The sequence below is a fragment of the Choloepus didactylus genome, chromosome 14 (genome assembly GCF_015220235.1).
Source record: "Choloepus didactylus isolate mChoDid1 chromosome 14, mChoDid1.pri, whole genome shotgun sequence".
In the NCBI taxonomy this organism is placed as follows: domain Eukaryota; kingdom Metazoa; phylum Chordata; class Mammalia; order Pilosa; family Megalonychidae; genus Choloepus; species Choloepus didactylus.
Window position 1 is genome coordinate 23,479,618 of NC_051320.1, and position 26,087 is coordinate 23,505,704.

At 36.4% G+C, this 26,087-nt stretch overlaps 1 protein-coding gene across 7 annotated transcripts in view; it reads left to right on the forward strand.

Annotated features, from left to right (window-relative positions):
- The window catches only part of CSPP1 (centrosome and spindle pole associated protein 1), a 169,974-nt gene that overhangs the window by 111,611 nt on the left and 32,276 nt on the right, over positions 1-26,087 (forward strand). For all 7 annotated transcript variants that reach the window (XR_005211589.1, XM_037802572.1, XM_037802575.1 and 4 more), the window contains 5 exons: positions 8,203-8,355; positions 12,490-12,602; positions 14,333-14,482; positions 14,878-15,024; positions 17,476-17,580. Coding sequence is in view for 6 of the 7 variants with exons in the window: in XM_037802572.1 (XP_037658500.1) it covers positions 8,203-8,355; positions 12,490-12,602; positions 14,333-14,482; positions 14,878-15,024; positions 17,476-17,580 (668 nt within the window). In the remaining variant the exon portion in view is untranslated. The remainder of the gene's footprint in view (positions 1-8,202; positions 8,356-12,489; positions 12,603-14,332; positions 14,483-14,877; positions 15,025-17,475; positions 17,581-26,087) is intronic.

The following is a 26,087-nucleotide window of genomic DNA, read 5'->3' on the forward strand; positions in this document are numbered from 1 at the left end:
AGAGTAGTTTCTGAGACCTTTCCAGCCTATCTCTAAGATTATTTCCATATCGAGTAATACAATTAAAGTGTTGTGTGTGTGTGTTTTGTTGATAGAAGTGAGTTTCAGAATTTCTTTTTTAAGAGGAATGGAGAAAGCTTTGAGATTTCCATTGTAATAGTAATATTTGATTTGTTTATTTAATACTGCAGCCATTCCATAGAAAGCATGTACTATTTTATCAAATACATTGCAACTCTTTTTAAATGGTACTTTCAAAGCAAGTAAACTTACAACTTAAAGATCAGTTTGTTTTGTATGTATTCATCTTTTCATAGAACCACCTTTGTTTTTATTACTTTTTCTGTTTTATTTTTTTTGTGCCTTTTTGATTTCTGCTCTCATCTTTTCTATTTTCTTTCTTTAGTTTTCTTTGTGCTTAATTTTCTCTTTTTCTAATTTCTTAAATTGGAAGTTGAGATTATGATTTCAAACCCTTTTTCTTTTCTAGTATATGCATCTTTAAGATGCTACAGGTTTCCCTCTGAATACTCTTTTAGCTGTAGCTCACAAATTTTGATATTTGTGTTTCCATTTTCATTCAAAATATTTTCTAATTTCCCTTGTATTTTTCTTTGACCCATGGATTATTTAGAGGTAGGTTTTTCAAATCTCCAAATATTTGTAGATTTTACAGATGGCTTTATATTATTCATTTCTTGTTTATATTCTGTTTTGTTTAGAGAACATACTTTTATGATTTTAGTGCCCTCAGGTTTGTGAGATTTACTTTATGGACCACTAGTTAGATTTTTACTCATCTTAAAGACTAATCTCTATAACTAAGGGTGTAAATTTTAAATTTAGTATTGAAATACCTGTTTTTATTGGTGCCAGAGTTGAAAATTTTGCTTAGCTCTCCGAATTGAGTAATGATGAAACTGTGTGTGTATCAGCCATGGATTGCTTAATAATACTGGGTCTATAAGAGACTTGGAACTTAGCTTTTATTCTCATGTTAGTATTAATTGACACATCTCTGTCATATTTTCTACCAGAGTACAAATGGCATTTAACTTATGAAGTCAATGTTAATTTGAAGTATTCATTTGGGTTTATAAAAAAAATAAAGATTATAATGTAGAATAAGAAATGAAAAATATTTAAATACTATTACTGCATTGTTTATTTGTAAGTATCAGCCAATTTATCCCTGGTCTGTTAAATCAGTTATGCAGGGAGTAGGATTATTTTTCCACCCATAAATCTGTGATATTTTCTTTTGGTATTCTGTTAGTTACCGTTATTCTCATACTGCTAGCAATTTCATATTAAATGATATGATAGTTTACATTTGAAATGAAGTCTCTTTAACATAGCATCTTTGCAGTTGGCAAAGTGACCAAATGATTGACAAACTCATTTTTCTTATGAAAAGTAATATTGATTCTTGATTGCTGAATCTGAGTCTTAACTCTTAAATAGAAGTTATGCACTCTGATAAAATTATTTTTCCTTTTCTCTAGATAAATTGAGTATTACTTTAATTGAGAGGGCCATGTATAATCATGCCAGTAAATTATAAAATGTTAATGATTTTGAAGTTTGTTATAGTGTTAGCTTTCTTACAGGATATATATTTTTTTATTTAATTTATAGTTTGTATAGCCAAATCTCAAAATGAGACTGCCTTCCTTAAGCACTGGCTAGTTTGTCAGCAAACCTCTGGGTGTTGTCTGGAAGGCAGGGATAAGCTTGATATACTGCAGTATAGTGGTAGAAGAAGTGTGTGTGTGTGTGTGTGTGTGTGTGTGTTATGATTCATAGTGACATCTTTATATAAGCCAGTCTTCTTATGCTGTTCTAGTGACATGGATCACAGGGAAATATTGATTTCCCCGTTAAGTTATTTTGTTTCATGTTTGTAACGTCTCAGGTACCATGGCTTTTTAGCTCATGACTGTATCTTTGCTGTTGCCTCTTTGTTTTATTTACCTCCCATATTTAGATAAAATCCCGGAGTTGCTGATGATTCATGAGCACCTACTTGTCTTGTCAATCCTTGCCCTTGATAATTTTCTTGCAGTTAGCTTTCCTCTGTGATTTCCCTTCCCTTTTGCATTTTGCTTTTTCCTTTCTACTCATTTCTTCCCTTCTACTTCTGAACATGCTTAGGTCACATATATTCTTAAATACAAATAAAGTAAAACTAGGCTCTCAACCGTGCTACTTCCTTTATCTTTTTTTTTTAATAAAAAATTTTATTTTGAGATAAATTCAAACTTACAGGAACAGTTGCAAAAACAGTACAAACCCCATACATAGAACTCCAGCATACCCCGATCTCCCTCCCCTGATACCCCGATCCACCACCTTTAACATCCTGTCACACCACCATTTCTTTCTTTCTTTCCCTCCCTCCCTCCTTCCCTCCCTATTATCCATCATCTGTTGCTCTGTCTTCTGAACATATGAGAGCAAGCTGCACACATCCTTGAAAAAAACAATATAATTCACATATACATTTCCCATGAACAAGAACATTCTTTTATGCAATCCCATTAAACGCAGCTAAGAAGTTCAAGAAATTCAACCTTGATACAAAGCTTACATTCTATATTTCCTTTTTTTTTCTTATGTCTCATCTGTGTCCCTTTGAGCCTTCTCTCCTCCATCCTCAGATCCCATCCAGGATCATCCTTGGCATTTAATTGTCATCTATTTAGACTTTTTTTTTTTTCAATTGTGGAAACATATATACAGCCTAAATTTTCCCATTCCATCCCCTCCCTAGCATTCCATTAGTGGGATTAATCACATTTAGAAGTTGCAATGCTATCACCTTCCTACCATCCCTTTCTAGAAGTTTCCCTTCACCCCAAACAGAAACCATACACTCATTTCTTAACTCCCCTTTGCCCATTCCCCCACTTCTTGGAACCCCTACTCTACTTTTCATCTTTATGGTCATATTCTCTGATAGTTTCTTTGTGTTTACCGTGGGGCTTAAATTTAACCTCTTAAATCTATAACAATCTTGTTTTTCTTTGATACCGACTTAACTTCAATATGACACATAAACTATGTTCCTATACTCCATCATTCCCCCATTTTTATGTAGTACTTGTCAAAAATTACATATTTTAAATTGAGTCCAAAACCACTGATTTATCATTACAGTTTATGTATTTTAGATCCTGTAGGAAGTAAATGGTGGAGTTACAAATCAAAAATACAGTAGTATTGGTATTTATATTTACCATGTGATCTTTAGTGGTGCCCTTTATTTCTTCATGTACTTTCAGTCAATTGTTTATTGTCCCTTCCTTTCAGCCTGCTCAACTCCCTTTAGCATTTCTTATAGGACTGATCTACTGGTGGTGAAGTCCCTCAGCTTTTTTCTCTGTCGGTAGGGTTCCCTTTAGTATCTGAAGTAGGGCAGGTCTTTTATTAGCAAAATCTCCCAGCATTTGTTTGTCTGTGAAAAATTTAAGCTCTCCCTCAAATTTGAAGGAGAGTTTTGCTGGATAAAGTATTCTTGGTTGGAAGTTCTTCTCTCTCAGAGTTTTAAATATGTCATGCCACTGCCTTCTCGCCTCCATGGTGGCCGCTGAATAGTCACTACTTAGTCTTATGTTGTTTCCTTTGTATGTGGTGAATTGCTTTTCTCTTGCTGCTTTCAGAACTTGCTCCTTCTCTTCAGTATTCGACAGTCTGATCAGAATATGTCTTGGAGTGGGTTTATTTGGATTTATTCTGTTTGGAGTTTGCTGGGCATTTATGCTTTGTGATTTATATTGTGTATAAGGTTTGGGAAGTTTTCCCCAACAATTTCTTTGAATACTCTTTCTAGACCTTTACCCTTCTCTTCCCCTTCTGGGACACCAATGAGTCTTAAATTTGGATGTTTTATTTTATCTGTTGTATCCCTGAGATCCTTTTTGATTTTTTTCCCCATTCTTTCTTTTGTTGTTTCATTTTCTGTTCTGTGGTCCTTGAGGAGGCTGAGTTGTTGTTCAGCTTCCTCCAATCTTGTATTATGAGTATCCAGAGTCTTTTTAATTTGGCCAACAGTTTCTTTTATTTCCATAAGATCATCTTTTTTTTTTATTTACCCTTGCGATTTCTTCTTTATGCTCTTCTAGGGTCTTCTTTATGTCCTTTATATTCTGTGCCATGCTCTTCTTCATGTCCTTTATATCCTGAGCCATACTCTTGTTGCCTGTCTATAATTCTTTGATTAATTGTGCCAAGTACTGTGTGTCTTCTGATCTTTTGATTTGGGTGTTTTGGTTTGGGTTCTCCATATTGTCTGGTTTTATCATATGCTTTAAGATTTTCTGTTGTTTTTGGCCTCTTGGCATTTGCTTTACTTGATCCCTAATGTGACAGAACTGTAGCTTGGTGGCGTATACATTGTCTAACTAACCAGCAGATGGTGTTCCTGAGTCACCTATTCCCCTCAAGTCAGTTCTCCCCCGCTTTGTCTTTGTGGTGTGTGAGGGTCTGATTCTTGTGGGGTCTAATTGGTGCACCAAGTTTGGGTGTGTTGCTGGTGCTGTCCACCCTGAATGTGGGGTGTGTATCTGGGTGGTTAGGCAGGCAGGGCAGCTTTAATAATCAAACCTCCCCGGTGTTCCTGAAGATTTAAGGCTGTTGTCTGCCGCTGACCCACAAGTCCTTGGTATTGGCATAGGTTCCCTGGGATTTCTGAATGGTTCCCCCTTCCCAGCTGTGCTTTTCCAGGACCTCTGCTGAGGGAGGGCCATGCCACATCACTAGTGCATGCCGGCCCGCCAGGGAAGCCCTGGGTTGCTGGGCCATGCAGGGGTGCTCCCAGCCCACTTCAAAGATGGTTGAATGGGATGCTTTAACTTCCCCCTTTTCGCACAGCTCTGCCCTCCCAGCTCCGGGAAGATCAGCCGGTGTATTAGAGGCCACTGTCCATGACTGATACTGTGGCTTGTGTGTAGTGCTGTGGCAAAGATTCTCCGTCACACTGGGTTTCTTGGTGCGGCTCTGGGCTGTGGGTCTGGCCCTGGGCAGGAGTGTCCCCCACCCGCTGGGGAGATGGCTGCAAGGAATGTGGTTTTTTTCCCTCCTTTTGGCTCCCCTCTGCTCCTCTGGTCTTGAGACAATCAGCAGTGGGTGTGGGAAGGGGTATCCTCCACGCCAGACACCGAGGTGTTAGCGCAGCCCGCCCCCTCTGTGCTTTACTGCGCGTCTCTCCCCGTCGTATCTGCAGCCGCTCCCAGGCTTTTTTTTTTTTTTTTAAAGAACTAGTCTGTCTCCAAACGCCAGCCCACCATTTCCCCATGCCGCAGCGCGGCCGCGGGACTTTAGCCGACTCACTCACTCGTTTCAGAATGCAGGCTCCTGGTTTCACCAAATGCACTTTCCCTGTGGATTTAGCAGACCATGTCTGGCTGGTGCATCACTGGCAGTGGTGTTGTGGGTCACTTCCTGGTTTTTATCTAGTATTTTTCACGGAGGTGTTTTTGCCCTGTCTCACCTAGCCGCCATCTTGGGTTCTCCCACTTCCTTTATCTTATACAACATGTTCAAAAGGGAGTCTGTGCTTGGTGCTGCCACTTCTTACCACCCTCTTATTGCTTAATCTTCTGTGACTCCTACCACCCAACTGATGCTATATTTTCAAAATTAACTGATGTCCTAATTTCCAATTTAATGGTTTTTACTCAGCCCTCATCCTTTGTGCACTGGGTTGACAGTCTCTTCCTTCCTTAAAGTCCTGTGCATCCTCTGAGATGCTGTCTTCTCTCCAATAGACACTTGATGGTTATGTGTTATATACCAGAATGACTCTGCTATGTGTGTGAACATGCTTTTTGTCCCAAGGTCTGCCTTCTGACCTTGCTTGTACTTTTAGTTAGATATACTCATCCCTTCATTCATTCTTTCCCTCTTGTCTCTTCAGGCCCTTTGATACTCCTTAGGTCGTATCATCAGTGATCCACAGTTCTCTTTCTCTAGCCTTGATCACTCTTAAAACTCCTTTACTTCATTTCCAACTTGTGTTCCTCATCTCTGCATCTGACGTTTGGTGCATTATTTATACTTAGCATGCAACACAAAGCTTTTTAACTCCAACTCATCTTTATTTGCCTATTTCTGTTAAAGACATCATAATTCTTACTATGGAAATAAAAAACATAGAGACCTTTTGATTCTCCATACCCAGTCAGTTAAGCTTAATGCATAGGTTCTGTCTCTTCTTGAATTCTCTTCATTTTAATTTGTACTACCAGCATAATTGAGATTTATTATCTTTTGCCTGCATTGTTGCTATTCCCTCATCTGTTTTTTGCCTGTGTCATTGCTATTTCTTCATTGTCCTTTATTTTTTACATCCAAGCCATGATATGCTTCACAAGTATAACCACTGTATGACTACGTACTCAGAAACCATTGAGGATTCTGGAGTCTGTCTGCCTGAGTTCACATTTTTGCCCTGCCACTGAATGGTTTTTTTGGTCTTTAAGCAAATTAATTTAGTTTACTTTTCTTATCTATAATATAGGGGTAAAAATAATAGTGCCATATTGTATAGGTTGCTGTATAATATATAAAAATTGTGAACATTCAATGTTTTCTGCCACTGTTACTGCTACTATTGCTATAACTACCATAGCTGTCTCCACTATCATTTAGAGAACAAAGTTGAAAATCATCAGCTTGTCTTTCAGGAGATTCCACATTAGGCCCCAAATCTACATTTCCTGTTTTATCTCTGTTACATGTGCATTGTGCTTTAGTTGAGTTGGACTACTTTGTTGCCAGAACATTCTTCATGTTTACCCCGTTGGTACTTTTTCTCACACTATTCTGTTCCCTGTTATGATTTCCTATGCATCTCCACCCACGCAGCTCCTAGACATTTTACAAGTTTAGGCCGCCGTAAATGTCACAGCAGATTGTGACTTTTTATGATTCTGATCTCCCATTCTCTTTTGCAACATTCACATGGAATTGGCCATGTTCTAGCTGGTATTCTAATTGTGATTCCTGTTACTGTACAAAATGCATCTTTGAGTTTAACAGGTTTCCTAATAAATGTGTCTTATATCCAGATTTAAGTTCATTTTTACTGCTGCCATACTGCCCCAGTTTTGTTTTGTTTCATTTTGTTTTTGGTGTAGAAGAAATACTTCTTATTTTGTTAAAGCCTTGAGTTGTACAATTAATCGGATCTGTTTTTGAAACTGACTGGTTGCTTGACCCAGTCCTAGGTGCTAAGGTTTTTGCCATGTGTATTGATAACCTATTGCTGTGTAACCAGTTGCCCCCAAAACTTGGTGTATTAAAATAACAAACATTTGTTATCTTTCAGTTCTTTGGGTCAGTAATTTGGGAGTGGTTTAGCTGGACGGGTCTGTCACAGGGTCTCTCATGAGATGACTACAGTCATGATGAAGATGGCGGCCAGGGTTCGCCGGCGCTGGAGGCTCCATTTCCAGTATGGCTCCCTCAACATGAGGGAGCCTCAGTCTCTTGCCATGTGGGCCTTTCCATAGGGCTCTTTGAGTATTCTCAGGATATGGGAGCTGGCTTTCTTCACAGTGAGTGATGCAAGAGAGCAAGCAAGGTGGAAAACATAATGTCTTATTAATCCTCAGAAGCAGCCTTATACCATTATTTCTGCAAGACTGTATTCATAAGCACTGAGTTACTAACTCTGGCCCACACTCAAGGAGCGGGGGTGGGGGGGGCAGGGAGGAATGAGTCCCACCTCTGAGGGAGGATTGTCAAGAAATTTGTGGATATATTTTAAAACTCCCACAGCACATGGTTATGTATTTTCACTAAGAGAGCTAATGATATTGGGTAAGTTTCACTATGACTTGCTTGAGTTATTGCTATGTTTGTTCTGTATTAAAGAAATTCCAAGTTCTGAAGTAACATAGATACTGCTAATATAGTTTTTATGGGTTGTCTATGATTTAAGTATCATTAATTTCTCCACTAACTTTAAGTTTGTTTTTCAGTGTTATTTTTTGAAAATCTTCTTTAAAAATAGTTTTGATAATTTTGTTTCTGTTTTCAGGGCAACACAGTATCATAGAATTATTCCCAGCTCTGTTCTACTGTTTGAAGTTCTAAAATCAGAACTAGTTGATTATTCTCTATTTAAAAAAAATGTATTAAGCACACCAATTGTAGAAATGTATTTATTGAAATAAATGGCTTATTTTTTCCTCTCAGCTGATTTGAATAGGATGCACAGACAAAATATAGATGCCTCCCATAACCCAGATGCAAGAACATATGAAGATAAAAGGGCTGTGGTATCTCTAGACCAAAATTTAGCCACTTCAAATGCTGAGAACCTAGAAGATCCTGCAAATAAAAACTCAGGTTTTTAATCTCATTCTGTTTTTTTTTTTTTTTTTTGATTCTAAAGTTGTTCAGTAACATTTCTCTTCTGATATCTGACAGAATTCGTACTGTGATTTTGAGAATTTGGTTGCTCTGAGTCAGGAAGCAAAACATGTTATTCATGCTCTTCATAGTAACTTTTCTTCATAGGCCTTTTGAAAAAATATGAATAGGGACATACGGGTTTCTTCTTAATACAGTGTATTTCTTCTCAGTTCTGTTACTTATGTGTACTTCAGCTGGTAACATTTTCATTTTGCTGGTGGTGGTAGGGGAACACTTCCTAAATACTGTTTTTACACATATACAATTTGCTATTTATACCCATAACTGTTTGAATTAGTAAAAAGTTACCAGGTATGATATGATAATTTGTACACTGGAATTCATTTTTTGCTTGTTTTAGTAATCATTTACCCTTCCTTGTTAAACCATGATGGTGTGAAAGGAATGAAGTAATTAGAAGTTTAATTTAGTATCTGGTCACATCCTCCTTTCTCAACCAAATATCTTTGATTTGTTATTAAACAACATCCTTTAATTAAAGGTTCTATCAGTTGAATATTATTCAGTATCTTTCTGTATAACTTGCCAGGAAAAGTTGTCATCATCTTTTTTTATCAAATATATATGAAAACTGTGTTAAAGATTTAAAAATCAAAGGAAGTTTAAAGAATATACCCCTTTGCACTATTTTTCGTTGCCTATAAAAGTAATCATTTACTTGCTACAAAATCCTGTTCTTTGTACTTCCATTAAAGTTTTTATTTTAGACTAGAAAAGAACTTTATTAGGAAGTTCTTCTGAAACATTCTTGACTGATCATGCAGCCTTTTTTGTTTTGTTTTGTATTAACCTATATGATTTATTACTGGCCGAACAGGCAAATGAAATTGGAGCTGGGATTGGAATCACTAGCTCTATATCTCATCTTTCAAGGCTTTGAGGGTAGCAAATACTCTCTGCAGCCTTTTTTTTAACAATTGAAGAGGTGGGTTGCTTGCTGTTTTCCTGGGCAGCCTATTTGATTTCTAATTGCTAAAAATGCTTTCTTTGATCCATAATCAAGTGCTATCCAGTGGATCCACCTTTCATCTCTGGAGCCCTAAAATGGGAACCTTTGATTTTGATGATATTAATTTGGCTCTCACCTTAAATCCGTAATAATTTAGACTATTCAGAGCATCAAACTGCCTTTTCGTATTACTGCTGTTATGAGAGAATTTTGACTTCTTTCTGATTATCATTTTTCTCTTCTTCATTTGGTTTGTCCGTCTTGAGATGTCAGTACTATAGATTCCTTCTCCACCCTTTTCGTTAATACCTATTATCATTTGTAGTGCTGTCTCAGCCTAGAACTTTCCTATCTTAGTAATAACACTTCTAGGCATCTAGCTCTGCTCTCACCAAGCAAAAACACTGGAAAACAGTATCTGTGACCCCTTCCTTCTCAAGTGCATAAGACTGACAGTTGACTATACACAGCAAAATTTGTTGTCTGTAGCCTTTCTGTATCACCACTAAGGTTTTGGAGCTGGTGTTGTTGCCAAGATGCTCAATTTTAAGAAATCATTAAAAAAAAAAAACATGAAATGTTTAAAATTTCCTTTTTTGTTTTTTGAATTGGGATTTTTTAAGTTAGACTTTCTCTAAGAGTTACCCTAAAATAGACTTTTTTAATGGAGAAAACTATCCAAAGCCATATGTTTTTGAGTGTGTGTATATATATGTGTGTGTGTGTGTGTGTGTGTATTCATGTATATGCATACACATATATTGTGGCATTTAATATTTTAAATATTAAACATTTTAATTAATTTTTTAAGGAATTCAGATATATCTGATAATTGAAGTCATAATATGTGCTTATGGCTCATTCTCCTCTAATGTAGTCTTTATTAGTCCTGTTTTTGAGGCCCTTCATAATTTTCATTGTCCTTTTACTTTATGGTTCTTAGATGAGCTGCTGTTTATGAAGTCCAGTTTATTTTTTGACTTATTATAATACCTAGATACATTTCCTTTTTCTTTGTGTAGAGCAAGTTTTCCCTATTGTTTTATATTTATAGTTTATTTCTAAAAGGACTTAGCTTGTCTATCTCTAATAATGTTCCTTCTCTAATTGTCCAGATCATTCAGATGTTTAGAATTTGAGTGATCATCAGGGTGAAACATACCACTCAATTTTGTTTTGTTAATCAGCTCTTCAATGCAGTGTAATACTCAAAAAGACCTTCAAGGTGTATATTTAATTTGTACTCGATAGGAAAATTTTCTAGTGGAAGAAAGTATTCATAATGTGTAAGTGTTGGTATGGCGTTCTGCTGATCTGTTCAAATAGGCATTAATACACTTGAAGAAAAAGGCAAAAAGACTTGAAGGGCAGCTAAACTGCAAAGCAGTTGGCCTACACAGAACTATCTGAGTGTGAGAAATATATACTTTAGATATGAAATAATGAAATATAGAAATGAATTTAGGAATAATTCAGCTACTCAGTAAATAATATAAAAAATTATATAAGGCTTAAATCTAAATATAATTATTTCTTCTGGATTCAAAACAACTCCTAAGGTATAATTGTTTTTCAAGATGCTTTTATGAAATAATTTTTCTTAACATTCCAAGAATATATAATATAATATTCATAGGTAATGTATAGTAAAATATTTTTTATTGTTCATGTTTATATTCCACTTATTCATTGGAATTTTTAAATGAAAACTATTGAAGGTGATTTAAAGACTCATTCTATTTTGTTAAAAATGTTTTCATAGCTGACTTGTTAATCCGTCACTGCTGTTTCAACTATGGAAGGGAAGACTAGACTGTTCTAGATTTTTTTATTTTTTTAAACAATTTTAGAAAACACACACACATGATAATGCATTTTATCATATGATTAAGCATTACTTTTTTGGAAAAGGCTATTCACATACATAAGAATTTAAATGTGTACTTTTTTCTCTCTATAAATTCTACTTTAAAGCCTTTGCTGAATGAGAGATGTTTAGGCTGTTGTCTTCCAGGTATAGATATAGTATGGTTTTTTTTAACTCTTTATTTTAGTTTGTTTTGTTTTTCTCTCATTACGTTTCATCTTGTCTTCAGATTCTAATCTGGGTCCTTAACTTTTATATTATCTATACCTGGGTCCTTAACTTTTATATTATCTATACCTTGGTGTCTTCCAGGTATAGATATAGTATGGTTTTCTTTTTTTTTTTTTTCTTTTCTTCATTTTATTGAGATATATTCACATACCACGCAGTCATACAAAACAAATCGTACATTTGATTGTTCACAGTACCATTACATAGTTGTACATTCATCACCTAAATCAATCCCTGACACCTTCATTAGCACACACACAAAAATAACAAGAATAATAATTAAAGGGAAAAAGAGCAATTGAAGCAAAAAAGAACACTGGGTACCTTTGTCCGCCCGTTTGTTTGTTTCCTTCCCCTATTTTTCTACTCATCCATCCATAAACTAGACAAAGGGGAGTGTGGTCCTTATGGCTTTCCCAATCCCATTGTCACCCCTCATAAGCTACATTTTTATACAATTGTCTTCAAGATTCATGGGTTCTGGGTTGTAGTTTGATAGTTTCAGGTATCCACCACCAGCTACCCCAATTCTTTAGAACCTAAAAAGGGTTGTCTAAATTGTGCGTAAGAGTGCCCACCAGAGTGACCTCTCGGCTCCTTTTGGAATCTCTCTGTTACTGAAGCTTATTTCATTTCCTTTCACATCCCCCTTTTGGTCAAGAAGATGTTCTCCGTCCTGTGATGCCGGGTCTACATTCCTCCCCGGGAGTCATATTCCACATTGCCAGGGAGATTTCACTCCCCTGGGTGTCTGATCCCACGTAGGGGGGAGGGCAGTGATTTCAAGTATGGTTTTTTTTTAACTGTTTATTTTAGTTTGTTTTGTTTTTCTCTCATTATTTTCATCTTCAGATTCTAATCTGGGTCTCCTTCTGATCTTAACCTCACTTTAAGCACAATTGTTCAAAATATGAATTTATTTGCAAACTTTTCATTCTTTAACCTTTACATTTTCAAAGCATTAGCTAATGGTATGATTTTGCAAAATCTCTCTTTCAAGGTCATTTGCAAACACAGAGCTCTCCTTTTGCTCGGGGAAATATATTTGGTGAGCCTCCAACTGAACTTCAGATTAGACAGCAAGAATTATACAAGAATTTTCTTCGTTTTCAGGTAAAATGCTTATTAGATCATAATTTCAAAGTTTCATAAGAATTTTAACAAATTCTTCTAAACCAAACTTTTAAAGATTTTATCCACAGGATAAAGACTAAATCCTAAAATATCATATAGTTATCTAAAGTATCTAATGTATACCAGATACAGGGAGTGCTAAAATTATATTAGTTATCTACATTATATCTGAAAAAAGGAATGAGGAGACGTATTAGGCATAGCAGTTGACTTAATTTTTTCTAAATTTTATTAAATTATTAATTAGTTAAATCAGAGAATGCTGAGGCTTCTATAGCTGGCTTACTAGTTTCACCTATTAGGCATAACATGAATCTTTCTGGATGTTTGTAAGTTAATAAAATCAATATTTTTTTCCCAAATGAGTTGACATTCTTGACTCAGTACTACAGATTGTAAATAAATAAAATTTGCTGGAAGATAATCACATTTTGCAATTATTTGTGCCATTTATCTATATAAGCAAATGGCATTTAAAGTAATAGAAATGCTCAAAGTGATGACACTTGAGCATCCAGTGTTTATTGAGCAAACGGACTCACTGAGCTCACACACTTGTGATGAACATCAGAGATGGAGCCTGAGACGAAGGAAATATTTGCCTGTAAGGGATTCACAGTTTCTTCTCTCCTTACCGCCCTTTCCCACATATTCCACCGTGCATCCTAGCATCCTCGTATCAGATTAATCCTGTGACCTGGTTTATCTGCCTTCCGTCTAATTTTTAACATGTAATTCTTCTTTATTCAGAACCAAACATTAGCTTCTGTTTGCCAATGGAATAATGTTCAAACGTCTTAGCCTGATATTTAAGGCTATCCAATCTAATCCCAACCTCCTAAACGAATTCCTTTCAAACAGATGCCACTCAAGCATGTCATGTGCTTTCTAATCCTAATTATTTTGGAGTCTTCAATAAGGAAGTGACAAAATAGTTGTAGTCTTTTAAGGATCTGGCATTCATGTTCAAGGATCTATGATGGGAGGATGGAAAAGACTGGAAGCCGGGGCATTTTACTAGAGTCAGTGTTGGGAAATGGATGGGAGAGGCCTTTCTAGGGATCGATAGAATGAATAATAGTGAATGTGAGAGAGTGCCGTCAGAGGGCCCAAGGGTCTCGGCGTTTGAGTCGGTAACAGCAGGCGTGTGTCACAGAGTCGCGTGCTGAACTGGAAGGACCCTGTGCCCACAGGGACAGCAAGTCAAATCTTGAAGTGGCTCCTGTGTGTCAGGATCGTCCCCCCTTCAGCCCCTGGTGTCTGCCGTAGACTAGGGTACACAGCAGGAGGCTCCAGCTGGGAATCCATGTGGCCTCAGTCTCATTACCTGTAATAGTTTTGGTTCTTCCCCATCCTCATGCCAGTGATTAGGAAAGAAGAAATGGCATTTTGGGGAAGTGAGTCTTACATAAACAATGATTGTTTCACTTCAGATTTTTGAGCACTCCTTTGATTGATGTAGACGTTAATAGCTCTTTTTAACAGATGAGGAAAACTGAGGACGAGAAAGTTTTTTAAGGTCATAAAGTCTATAAGTGTTTGGTGGAGCTGGAATTTAACTCATGGCTTTTAACATTGTATCAGAAAAAGTTAGCAACTCATTTTACTTGTGGAAAGAGTTTGATGCAAATGTTAAATTCATGGGACCAAGGAAAATAGAAGAAGTGTTCTCACTTTTCAATAGCTTTACAAAATAGTTAATTCTTTAGATTGAAGAAAAGAAACAAAGAGAGGAGGCAGAGCGAGAGAGGCTGAGAATTGCAGAAGAAAAAGAAGAAAAACGGCTTGCAGAACAGAGGGCAAGAATTCAGCAAGAGTATGAAGAAGAACAGGAAAAAAAAAGAGAGAAAGAGGAGGAGGTACATTTTCCTATTTTGTTTTACTACTTAGTCTGAAAGTGAAACCTTGATTTTGACTTGAAAAGATACTACTTATAAAGGAGAAAAATCTTAGAATATGTTTGGAAAAGACCAGAATGGTATCCATTCATCAGGGTTATTGTATGAAAGTGAAAGGCTAATTTAAGACAGATGTGATGACTTTTTAAAGCCAAAATTAGTTATATTATGATTAATATTGTTATAAAAGATGTCTAATTATATTATTAAGGAGACAACTTTCTTATATCAAAGAGCAATATCGTCTATAATTGTATTTTCATATAAGGCACCAAATTTTTGAATGGACAGTAGAATGTATGCATAGAGTGTATTGTATTTTTCTCTTTATTTTGTTGCCTTTACTTTCTCTATAGCAAAGGCTAAAAAATGAAGAACTAATACGATTAGCTGAAGAAAGACGAAAAGAAGCAGAAAAAAAGAAAAAAGAAGAAGAAGAAAAACATAACTTGCAACTTCAGCACTATTATGAAAGAGAATATATGATTGGGGAAGAAACTAAGGTAAGTTTCAGTTGAAAATGTTAATCAAATCCATAGTTTAACCTGCATTCCCTGTAAGAGAGTTGTGGAGTTATGGGATACAGGGAGACAGAGGAGGAGGCGCATTTGTCCCTGCCCTTCTAGCATACGAGTTAGTCTGGGCTCTACATGCCAGTTGTCCTGTAGCAGGTGATGTTGCTGTGCATCACTGGTATTTTCTCCCGAATAATGTAATTGGGTCCCCATAGCCATTCGTGGTCTTGTTCCTGTGGTTTAAGGTGGAGTTACCCGAGAGACCCTGTGAATTGTTTGTCACTAGTTCATGACAAGGTAGGTAAAGAAATTGAGTTTAAGTATTTAGAAACTTCTGTAGCAATTCACTGAATTACTTTTATGTGTGTTGAGTCTAATAGAAAAGTTAGGCTTGGATTTTGTATGCCTTTTTAAAACATTTCGTTTATCTAGTAATTAATTCTTACTGTTCCATAAATCTGTCCACGATGGATTGGAAAATAAAAAAAGAACTGATGGCTCACCATAGACTGTTTTGAAATCCGTATCTTTGAAATAAGGGGTTGATGTTCAGGGTTAGGTTATTAGAGAGAGATTTTCTTTTTTGAAAGCTAGTTGAATCTTGTAAGGATCCAGTTCACATCCTTGTTCATGCTTCACAGTTACACCTAAAATTTTGTGAGTGTCAGTATCATTGGAGGCTTGTTAAAAATGCAAGTTTCTGGGTTTCACCTGCAAAGTATCTCATTTCTTTACTAAGCCTGGGGGAAGCCCAGGAAGATACATTTTTACAAGCATCCTTAGCGGTTCGGATAGTGTTGGTCCGTGGACTACACTTTGAGAAACCCTGCTTGTGTTTTAGCCCAGTTTAATTTAGGGGTTTAGATTTATTCAAACAGTATTTGTGCTAAGCAGGAGAAACAAAAAGATTCCTTTAACTGAAAGGCTCTTCTCATGTATTTTTGATGTGAATTGGCACACTCTTCAGTGTGTATACCTACTGTGCATAATATGAGCCATTTCTCATTGGCTCAAAACATTCTATTTGATTTTTTTAGTCCCAGGATTTTATGGTAATAGAAATTATGAGTATCTATAATTAGAACCTGCTGACAGATTGTAAACAGAATTTCTAAGTAAGATTGATATATTGTTTTTAGTTTGTTTTGTGTTTATTTTTGGCATTCCAGGAACGTTAGACAAGAAAGAGTATTCAGCATTTGTTAAGCCTTTTGAAGTATATTATTCAAATGTCATATCATTAATTTTTTGTAAGTCATCATTTAAGAATGAAAGAGAATTGTAATTTCCCACAATTGCATTTCTGACAGTTTCTTATATTTTAAAAAATGCTATTTCTTAGGAATATTTGATTATATGACTGTGATAGTTTGTGAAATACAATAAAGGAGCTAGCCTTGTCCCATTTAATGCATTTGTCCTCAATTCTGAAGTTAACAGTGCTGTCATTTTTTTTTTAAATTACATATGCCTAAATATATTTTTGCCTACCCTTTAGCCTTTACCTTTGTGCCACGTAATTTTAATTTTCAGAGTTTGTGTACTTAGTTTGTTAAGTCTGTCATATTTTTTAGTAGAGATCTCTAAGTCCATTTATGTTTATAATTGATACATGTGCTCTTATGTAACTCAGTTTCTGACTTTTTTGTTTGCTTTTGCTTCCTTGATAGTTTTTTTTTCTTGTTATTTGTCCAATGTTTTGTTTGCTTTCATCCTCTCCAGTGCTTTAGAAGGTTTATATTTTCTTTATTATTCTGCTTATAGTCACTACCTTGAAGTTTTTAACTTTTTTAGCATATATGTCTTAATTTTATTAAAGTCAACATTAAAACTAATATTTGCTTTTATAACTATGCAAAATGAAGAATTTTACATCCACTTATATACTCTGGTCTGTTTTTTTTAACCCAAATAATTACCATTGCATTTTGTTGGGAGTTTTTATCTTTTCAGCATTTTGATTTTAATGTGACATTAGAAATTGTTAACCTTGATGCACTGTAAACTGAATTTCCATCTTTTTTACCTATGGAGACATAGAGCCCTCTGTGATCTGGCAAATTCCCCCATCCAAGATATTCTGGGTAAAAAAGAATCTAGATATTAAAGGTCCTGTATTATTTTCCAGGAAAGGATTTTTTTTGATCCTATTTATTTTTTATTACTAAGACTTTTTTTATTACTTTGGCTTATGACTTTTCTTTTTTGTTTCTTGATATTTGGCATGCTGTTGCTTTATTTAGTTTGTTAAAATTTACTCCTCTGAGAATTGTAATCTTTCATTAGGGATGTCTGTATCCATTTATGTTTATCATAGCTGATATATTTTATGTAATTTAATTTCGGACTGTTTTTGTAAAAAGTATAAAAGCAATAGCAATCTGAACTTCTTAAATGATCTTGTTAACTATTGTGTGTATGTATATTTTTAACTTTCAGCACGTAAGACAGCCTTCTCCTGTAGTTCCTGCTCTTCAGAACAAACTTGCAAGCAGACTTCAAAGACCTCCTTCGGTTGACACCATCATAAGTTCCTTTATTCAAGTATATACTTTCTGTTTTGGTTTGTTGATCTTAGCCCAGTTATTTTGGATTGGGGAAAGGGTTGAATGAGATTTTCTTATTAACCATATTTGGCTAGGTTAAATTTTTTTAGGTTTGAAATATAGGTAATATCTCCATTAATTTGCTTGCTGCTTTAGTTGTAACTGATAGTACTTGGTGCCCAGAAGTTTAAGTTCTTCTTACAAACCACAATTTAGCAAATGGTCTTTGTCCACGTCCCTCAAGAATCCTTCCTTTGATGATTTGTCCCGACTAGCTAGCTGTAGATATCCTAATGAAGTCCCTTATAACCTTTGACTGAGTTAAAATTAAAAGGAGAGCAGAGAAAGTGTTCCAGAAGGGTTGATCTTTGAGTTGAATCTTGAAGAATGAGTAGGACTTGGCCACAAAGAGAAGAGGGCTCAGGGACTCTGATGTGAGCACAGGCACAGATAGGAGTGTGGTGAGCACAGCATACCAGGGAGGATCCCATGGTTGGTAGGTCCTGGTGTGATGCCTGTGAACAAGGGTGCAGAGGAGGTGGAAGTCAGAACATCTGCAGCCTGCTGTATGGAGTGCCAAGGAGCTCAACTGTTCCCGTAGGCTGATGGGTTCCAAGCATGCTAATTACCACAATAGGCAAAGAATGTTGTTAAACAAATATCTTCTGAGTCTTATCTTAGAGTCTGCCTTGGGAAGTCTGTGGTAAAAAATGCATGGTAATGCATTATAATTTTTTTTCTTTTTTTAATTTTTAAATGTCTTTATATGGAAAGAGAATACAATACAAAACACCAAACTCTTAGCAAAAACTGACATCAAATTAAATGCAGACAGCAAAATACCACTAAATTATTTGAGCCCTCACTATTCGTGAAAATAAAAATAATATCGTGATAAGTTGTACTGAACATATATGGTTAAATCATTTGCTTCCAATTGAATGATCATTTGACTAAGAAATTTAAGTTCTCTACCTCACCATTTCTAGTATTGATGCTATTAGTTATGTTTAGCTTCCTCATTGTACATGTTAAAATATTAATTTTATCTCCTTAATGTATTTTTAGTTCATTTTTACTGAGATACATTCACATACCATACAATCATCCAAAATGCACAGTTACCTGTTCACAGTACCACCATATAGCTGTGCATTTATCACCCCAATCTATTTTCTGAACATTTTCCTTGTACCAGAAAAAGTGAAAAAAAGAATAAAAAATAAAAGTAAAAAAGAATACCCAAATCATCCTCCCCCACCCTATCTTTCATTTAGTCTTTTGTCACCATTTTTCTACTCATCCATCCATACACTGGATAAAAGGACTGCGATCCACAAGGCTTTGACAATCATACTGTCTCTCCTTGTAAGCTACATTGCTATACAAATCGTCTTCAAGAGCCAAGTCTACTGGGTTGTAGTTTGATAGTTTTCAGGTATTTATTTCTAGCTGTTTCACTGCACTAAAAACTAAAAAGGGTTGTCTATATAGTGCTTAAGAGTGCCCACCAGAGTGACCTCTCGACTCCATTTGGAATCTTTCAGCCATGGAAACTTTGTTTCGTTTCATTTCGCATCCTCCTTTTGGTCAAGAAGATGTTCTCAATCCCACGGTTTTGAGTCCAGATTCATCCCTGGGAGTCACATCCCACATTCCCAGGGAGACTTACAACCCTGGGAGTCAGACCCACATAGTGGGGAGGGCAGTGAGTTCACCCGCCAAGTTGGCTTAGCTAGAGAGAGAGGGCTACATCTGAGCAACAAAGAGGTACTCGGGGAGACTCTTAGGCACAATTATAATCAGGTTTAGCCTCTTGTTTGCAGCAACCAGCCTCATAAGGGCAAGTCCCTTTATAGGGGGCTTGGCACATCAAACCATCAGTCCTCAGTGTCTGTGAGAACATCAGCAACAATCCAGGTGAGGAAGCGCAACACCTCTGCACCTTCCCCCAGCTCCTCAGGAGGGCCCTGCATATGTATTTTTATTCTCTGCCCAAATTACTTCGGGATGTGTCACTATTTCACAGTAACCTATGCAAACCTACCGGGTCTCACTTCCTATTAAAAGTTCCATTTAATTATGGTATTTCAACAAACTGAATGAGTTAAATTGTTTAGGAAATACAGCTCTTGTACCAACTAACCATCTCTTCCCTGGTCTCACATGGAGTATGAGGTTTTAAAATGCAGTCAGTATTGTCCTTTACCCTTTGGCCCAATTTGCCCTAGTCCTAACCACATCTGCTTCATTCATATTTCTAATTGAATTCAGAACTCTTTTTCAGCTTTTTTAACAGTTGCTGTATGTTTTAATTCTGACATTCATATCTGCCAAGTTCTAGCTCTTGAGTTTCAGGTGTCACACAGATACCCAGCATTCCAGAGACCAATCAGGTTATACACAAAGGGATCAGCATCTAAGAGTTTGGAGAAAGCCATTACAATTTTAGGAATAGATTTGACTGCTGGAAGAGCTTACAGTCTAGGGACCATTACAATAATCGTTCCCCTGTTAGGCTGTGTTTTAAGATTCAATTCTGAGTTTACACATTGTAGTTAGTCCATATTGGTGAGGCATCATAGTGTTTGCCTTTGTTTCTGGCATAGTTCACTCAAAATGCTCTCTGTGGGTTCCATTCACTTTGTTGCATGTCTCACAGCTTCACTCCTTCTCATAGTTGCTCAGTATTCCATTGTATACACACGCAACAGTTCACCATTCTTTTCCTCAGTCGATGTACTCTTAAGTCACCTCCACCCATTGCAAATCATGCATACTCTCTCTGTAAACACCAGTGTGCAAATGTCCATTCATGTCCCTGCTCTCAGACCCTCCAAGTAAATGCCCCCTTAATGAGATTGCAGGACCTTATGGCACCCACATACTTAGCTTTGTGTGGAACCACCCCACTGTTCTCCAGAAAGCCTATACCATTCTACCTCCTTACAGAAAATATGTACATCCTTCTCTCCATGCTTTCTCCAGCACTTTCAGCCCTGTTTATATTTTTCCATACAATTTTATAGAGCTATGTTCACAAACATTGTAATTATCCACAGTGTACCATCGGTTGTTCATGATGTCATCATACAGTTGTGCATTTATCACCACAGTCAGCAATTGAACATTTTGATTACTACAAAAAAAGTTTTTTTTTAACGAATAATAAAAAAGATAATAAAATAAAATATCATACAATACAATATAGTAGTGGGGTCAGACAATACCACTACCAAGAATCCCATATTCCTCCCTCATATTCCCCCCCATACACATTTAGCTTCGGTATATTGCCTTTGCTACATTCAGTGGAAGAATATTAAAGTGTGACTGCTGACCACAGACTCCAGTTTGCCCTGATTATACTTTTCCCCAATACCATCCCCTTTCCAACACTCTGCATGATTGACAGTCATCTGTTCTCCCATATGCAAGAGCGGTTTTATATTTGTACATTTAGTCACAATCCCCGACCACTCAAGTTTTCTCTAAATTAAACAGTCCCAGTCTTTAACTTCTATCTTTACCTCAGATGTCATTCATGCCCCTAGGCCACCTCTTTCCTCATGGGCAATATCTTTGTTCGGTGTAGTTACAACATTGTGCTACCATCACACACTATTATGCTGTCTGTTTCTGGATCTATACAGTCAGTCCTGCTGAACATTCTGTAGTCCTTCAGCATCAAATGCCTGGTCTCTACGCTCTGTCTCCTGGTAGCCTGTTACCAGCTTTTAGCACTCCAAGTTTGTTTATTAATGTTAGTTCGCATTAGTGAGACCATACAGTATTTGTCGTTTTGTTTCTGGCTAACTTCGCTCAACATGATGTCCTCAGGAGTCATCCATATGTTGCATGTGTTTGTTCTATCTTAAATATTCCATCATGTGTATGTACCACAGATTGTTTATCCACTCCATCTGTTGGTGGGCATTTGGGCTCTTTCCATCTCTTGGCTATTGTGAATAATGCCTGGATAAACATCGGTTTACAAATGTCCATTTGTGTCTTAACTTTCAGTTCCTCTGAGTATATACCTAGTAATGGAATAGCTGGGTCATATGGCAAATCTATACTTAGCTTCCTGAGGAACTGCCACACTGTCTTCCAGCAACAGTGAATAAGTGTGTCTCTTTCTCCACATCCTCTCCAGCACTTGTAATTTTGTGTTTTTTGTATAATGGACATTATGGTAGGTGTGAGATATCTCATTGTGGTTTTGATTTGCATTTCCCTAACAGCCAGTGAAGTTGAGCATTTTTTTCCATATGTTTTTGAGTTGTGTGTATTTCCTCTTCAGAAAAGTATCTGTCCATGTCTTTTGCCCATTTTTAAATTGGGTTGTTTGTCTTTCTGTTGTTGAGTTGTAGGATTGCTTTGTATATTCGGGATATTAAACCCTTATCTTATACATGGTTTCCAAATATTGTCTCCCATTGTGTATGCTGCCGTTTTACCTTTCTGACAAAGTCCTTTGATGTACAAAAGTTTTTAATTTTGAGTAGATTGCATTTGTCTGTTTGTTCTTTGGTTGCTCGTGCTTTGGGTGTAAGGTCTAGGAAACCACCTCCTATCACAAGATCTTTAAGAAATTGCCCTACATTTTCTTCTAAGAGTCTTATGGTCTTAGCGCTAATGTTTAGGTCTTTGATCCATTTCGAGTTAATTTTTGTATAACGTGTGAGATAGAGGTCCTCTTTCATACTTTCGGAAATGGATATTCAGTTCTCCAAACACCATTTATTGAAGAGGCTGCTTTGTCCCAGTTGCTTTGGCTTGACTGCCTTATCAAAGATCAATTGTCAGTAGATGCCAGAGTGTATTTCTGAACACTCAGTTCGATTCCATTGGTCAGTATATCTATCCTTATGCCAGTACCATGCTGTTTTGAGCACTGTAGCTTTGTAATGTGCTTCAAAGTCAAGTAGTGTTAGGCCTACCACATCGTTCCTCTTCCTCAAGATATTTTTGGCTATTCAGGGCACCTTGCCTTTCCAAATGAATTTGGTTATCAGTTTTTCTATTTCTGCAAAGTAAGTTGTTGGAATAATTGGTATTGCATTGAGTCTATAAATCGGTTTAGGTAGAATTGACATCTTAATTATATTTAGTCTTCCAGTCCATGAACATGGTATGTTCTTCCATTTTTTTAAGGTCCTGTTCAATTTCTTTTAGGAGTTTCTTACAGTTTTCTTTGTATAGGTCTTTTGTGGCCTACATTAAGTTTATTTCTAAATACTTGATTCTTTTGGTTGTTTTTATAAATGGAATTTTTTTCTTGATTTCTTCCTCTTGTTTTATTATTTGTGTATAAGAACACTACAGATTTTTGCGTGTTGATCTTCTAGCTTGCCACTTTGCAGTATTCATTGATTAGTTTTAATAGCTTTGCTGTAGATTTTTCTGGATTTTCTACATGTAGAATCATGTCATCTGCAAAGAGTGAAAGTTTTACTTCTTCTGTTCTAATTTGGATGCCTTTTATTTCTTTTTCTTGCCTAATTGCTCTAGCTAGAACTTACAGCACAATGTTGAATAACAATGGTGACAGTGGGCATCCCTGTCTTGTTCCTTATCTTATAGGGAAAGCTTTCAGTCTCTCCCCATTGAGTATGATGTTAGCTGTGGGTTTTTCGTATATTGCCTGTATTATATTGAGAAAATTTCCTTCTATTCCTATCCTTTGAAGTGTTTTCATCAAGAAAGGATGTTGAATTTTGTCAGATGCCTTTTCTGCATCAATCCAGATGATCATCTGATTCTTCTGCTTTGATTTATTGATGTGGTGTATAACATTAATTGATTTTCTGGTGTTGAACCAGCCTTGCATACCTGGAATAAACCCCACCTGGTTGTGGTGTATAATTCTTCTAATGTGCTGCTGGATTCGATTTGCAAGTATTTTGTTGAGGATTTTTATGTCTATATTCATTAAAGAGATTGGTCTATAATTTTCTTTTTTTGTGGTGTCTTTGATTTTGGTATTAGGGTGATGGCTTCATAAAATGAGTTGGGGTAGCTTTTCCTCCTCTTCAATTTTTTGGGCGAGTTTGAGCAGGATTGGTACTAATTCTTTCTTGAATGTGGTAGAATTCACATGTGAAGCCATCTGGTCCTGGGCTTTTCTTTTTTGGGAGCTTTCTAATACTGACTTAGTCTCTTTACTTGTGATTGGTTTGTTGAGGGCGTCTGTTTCTTCTCTTGTCAGCGTTGGTTGTTTATGCTTTTCTAAGAAGTTTTCTATTTCCTGTAAGTTGTCTAGTTTATTAGCATATAGTAGCTCATCGTTTCTTCTGTTATCCCTTTTTTGTCTGCAGGGCCAGTAGTTATGTTTCCTTTCCTGCTTCTGATTGCATTTATTTGCATCTTGTTCTCTCTCTGTTTTTTTGTGTTTTTTTTTTTTTGTTAGCTAGGGGTCCATCAGTTTTGTTCATTTTCTCAAAGAACCAACTTCTTGTTTTGTTGATTCTCTCTGTTGTTTTCGTAGTCTCAATTTATTTATTTCTGCTCTAATCTTTGTTATTTCTTTCCTTCTGTTTGCTTTGGGGATAGTTTGCTGTTCTTTCTATAGTTCCTCCAGGTGAACAGTTAATTCCTCAATTTTTTCTCTCTCTTTGCTTTTATTATAGGCATTTAGGGCAATAAATTTCCCTCTCAGCACTGCCTTTGCTGCATTCCGTAGGTTTTGATATGTTGTGTTTTCATTGTCATTTGCCTCAAGGTATTTATTAGTTTCTCTTGTAATTTCTTCCTTTACCCACTGGTTTTCTAAGAGTGTGTTGTTTAGTCTCCATATGTTTGTGAACTTTACAGTCTTCTGCCTGTTATTTATTGCCAACTTCGTTCCATTATGATCCAAGAAAGTGTTTTTTAAATATCAGTATTTAAAAATTTGTAGAGAATTGCTTTGTGACCCAACATGTGTTCTATCCTAGAGAATGTTCCATGAGCACTTGAGAAAAATGTGTATCCTGCTGTTGTGGGGTGTAGTGGTCTATAAATGTCTGTCAAGTCTAGTTCATTTATCGTACAATTTAGCGTCTCTGTTTCCCTATTTATCCTCTGCCTAGATGTTGTATCCATTGATGAAAGTGGTGTACTGAAGTCTCCAACTATTACTGTAGAGTTATCTACTTCTCTTTTAAGTGTTCTCAGTGTTTGCCTCATGAATTTTGGGGCACTCTGGCTTGGTGCATAAATATTTATGATTGTTATGTTTTCTTGATGAATTGACCCCTCTATTAATAGATAGTGTCCTCCTTTTTCTCTCTTAATTGTCTTACTTTTGAAGTCTAATTTGTCTGATATTAGTATAGCTATTCCCACTTTTTTCTGGTTGCTGTTTGCATGAAATATCTTTTTCCAACCTTTCACTTTCAGCCTATTTTTGTCCTTGCATCTAAAGTGAGTTACTTGTAGGCAGCATATAGATGGGTCCTGTTTTTTAAATCTGTTCTGCCACTGTGTGTCTTTTTATTGGGTCGTGTAATCCATTAACATTTAGTGTTATTACTGTAAGGGCAGTACTTTCTTCTACCATTTTGTCTTTTGGATTTTATGTGTCATGTCTTATTTTATCCTGTCTCTCCTTTTACCCTTCCTGATAATCTTCATTTCTACACTCTTCTCCAAACCTCTCTCTCCTGTGTTTTCCTATCAGCCCATAGCACTCCCTTTAGTATTTCTTGTAGCACCGGTCTCTTATTCACAAACTCTCTCAGTGTCTGTTTGTCTGAAAATGTTTTAATCTCTTTCTCATTTTGGAAGGACAGTTTTGCCAGATATAGAATTCTTGGTTGGCAGTTCTTCTCTTTCATTATCTTAAATATATCACTGTCTTCTCGCCTCCGTTGTTTCTGCGGAGAAATCTGTACGTCGTCTTATTGAGCTTCACTTGTGTGTGATGTGACAGATTGCTTTTCTCTTGCTGCTTTCAGAATTCTCTGTCTTTGACATTGGACAGTCTGATCAGTAAGTGTCTTGGAGTAGGTCTATTGGGATCTGTTCCGTTTGGGGTATGTGGTAATTCTTGAATCTGTAATTTTCTGTCTTTCATAAGAGTTGGGAAATTTTCAGGGAGTATTTCTTCTGTTATTCTTTCTGTCCGTTTTCCCCTCTCTTCTCCTTCTGGGATACCCATAACACTTATATTCGTGTGCTTCATGTTGTCACTCAGCTCCCTAAGACCCTGCTCGTATTTTTCCATTCTTTTCACCATTTGTTCTTTCGTGTGTGTGAATTCAGATGTCTGGTCTTCCAATTCATGGATCCTTTCTTCTGCCTGCTCAAATCTATTGTTGTAACCCTTCATTGTCTTTTGCTTCTCCTCCATTATGCTCTTCATTCCCATAAGTTCTGCTATTTGTTTTTTCAAGTATATGAATTCTTCCTTATGGTCATCCAGTGTCCTCCTTACATCCTTCATCTCTTTTGCTGTGTCTTCCCTCAGTTCATTGACTTGATTTTTGAATTGATTTAGCTTTGTTTGAATATCTCCAATTA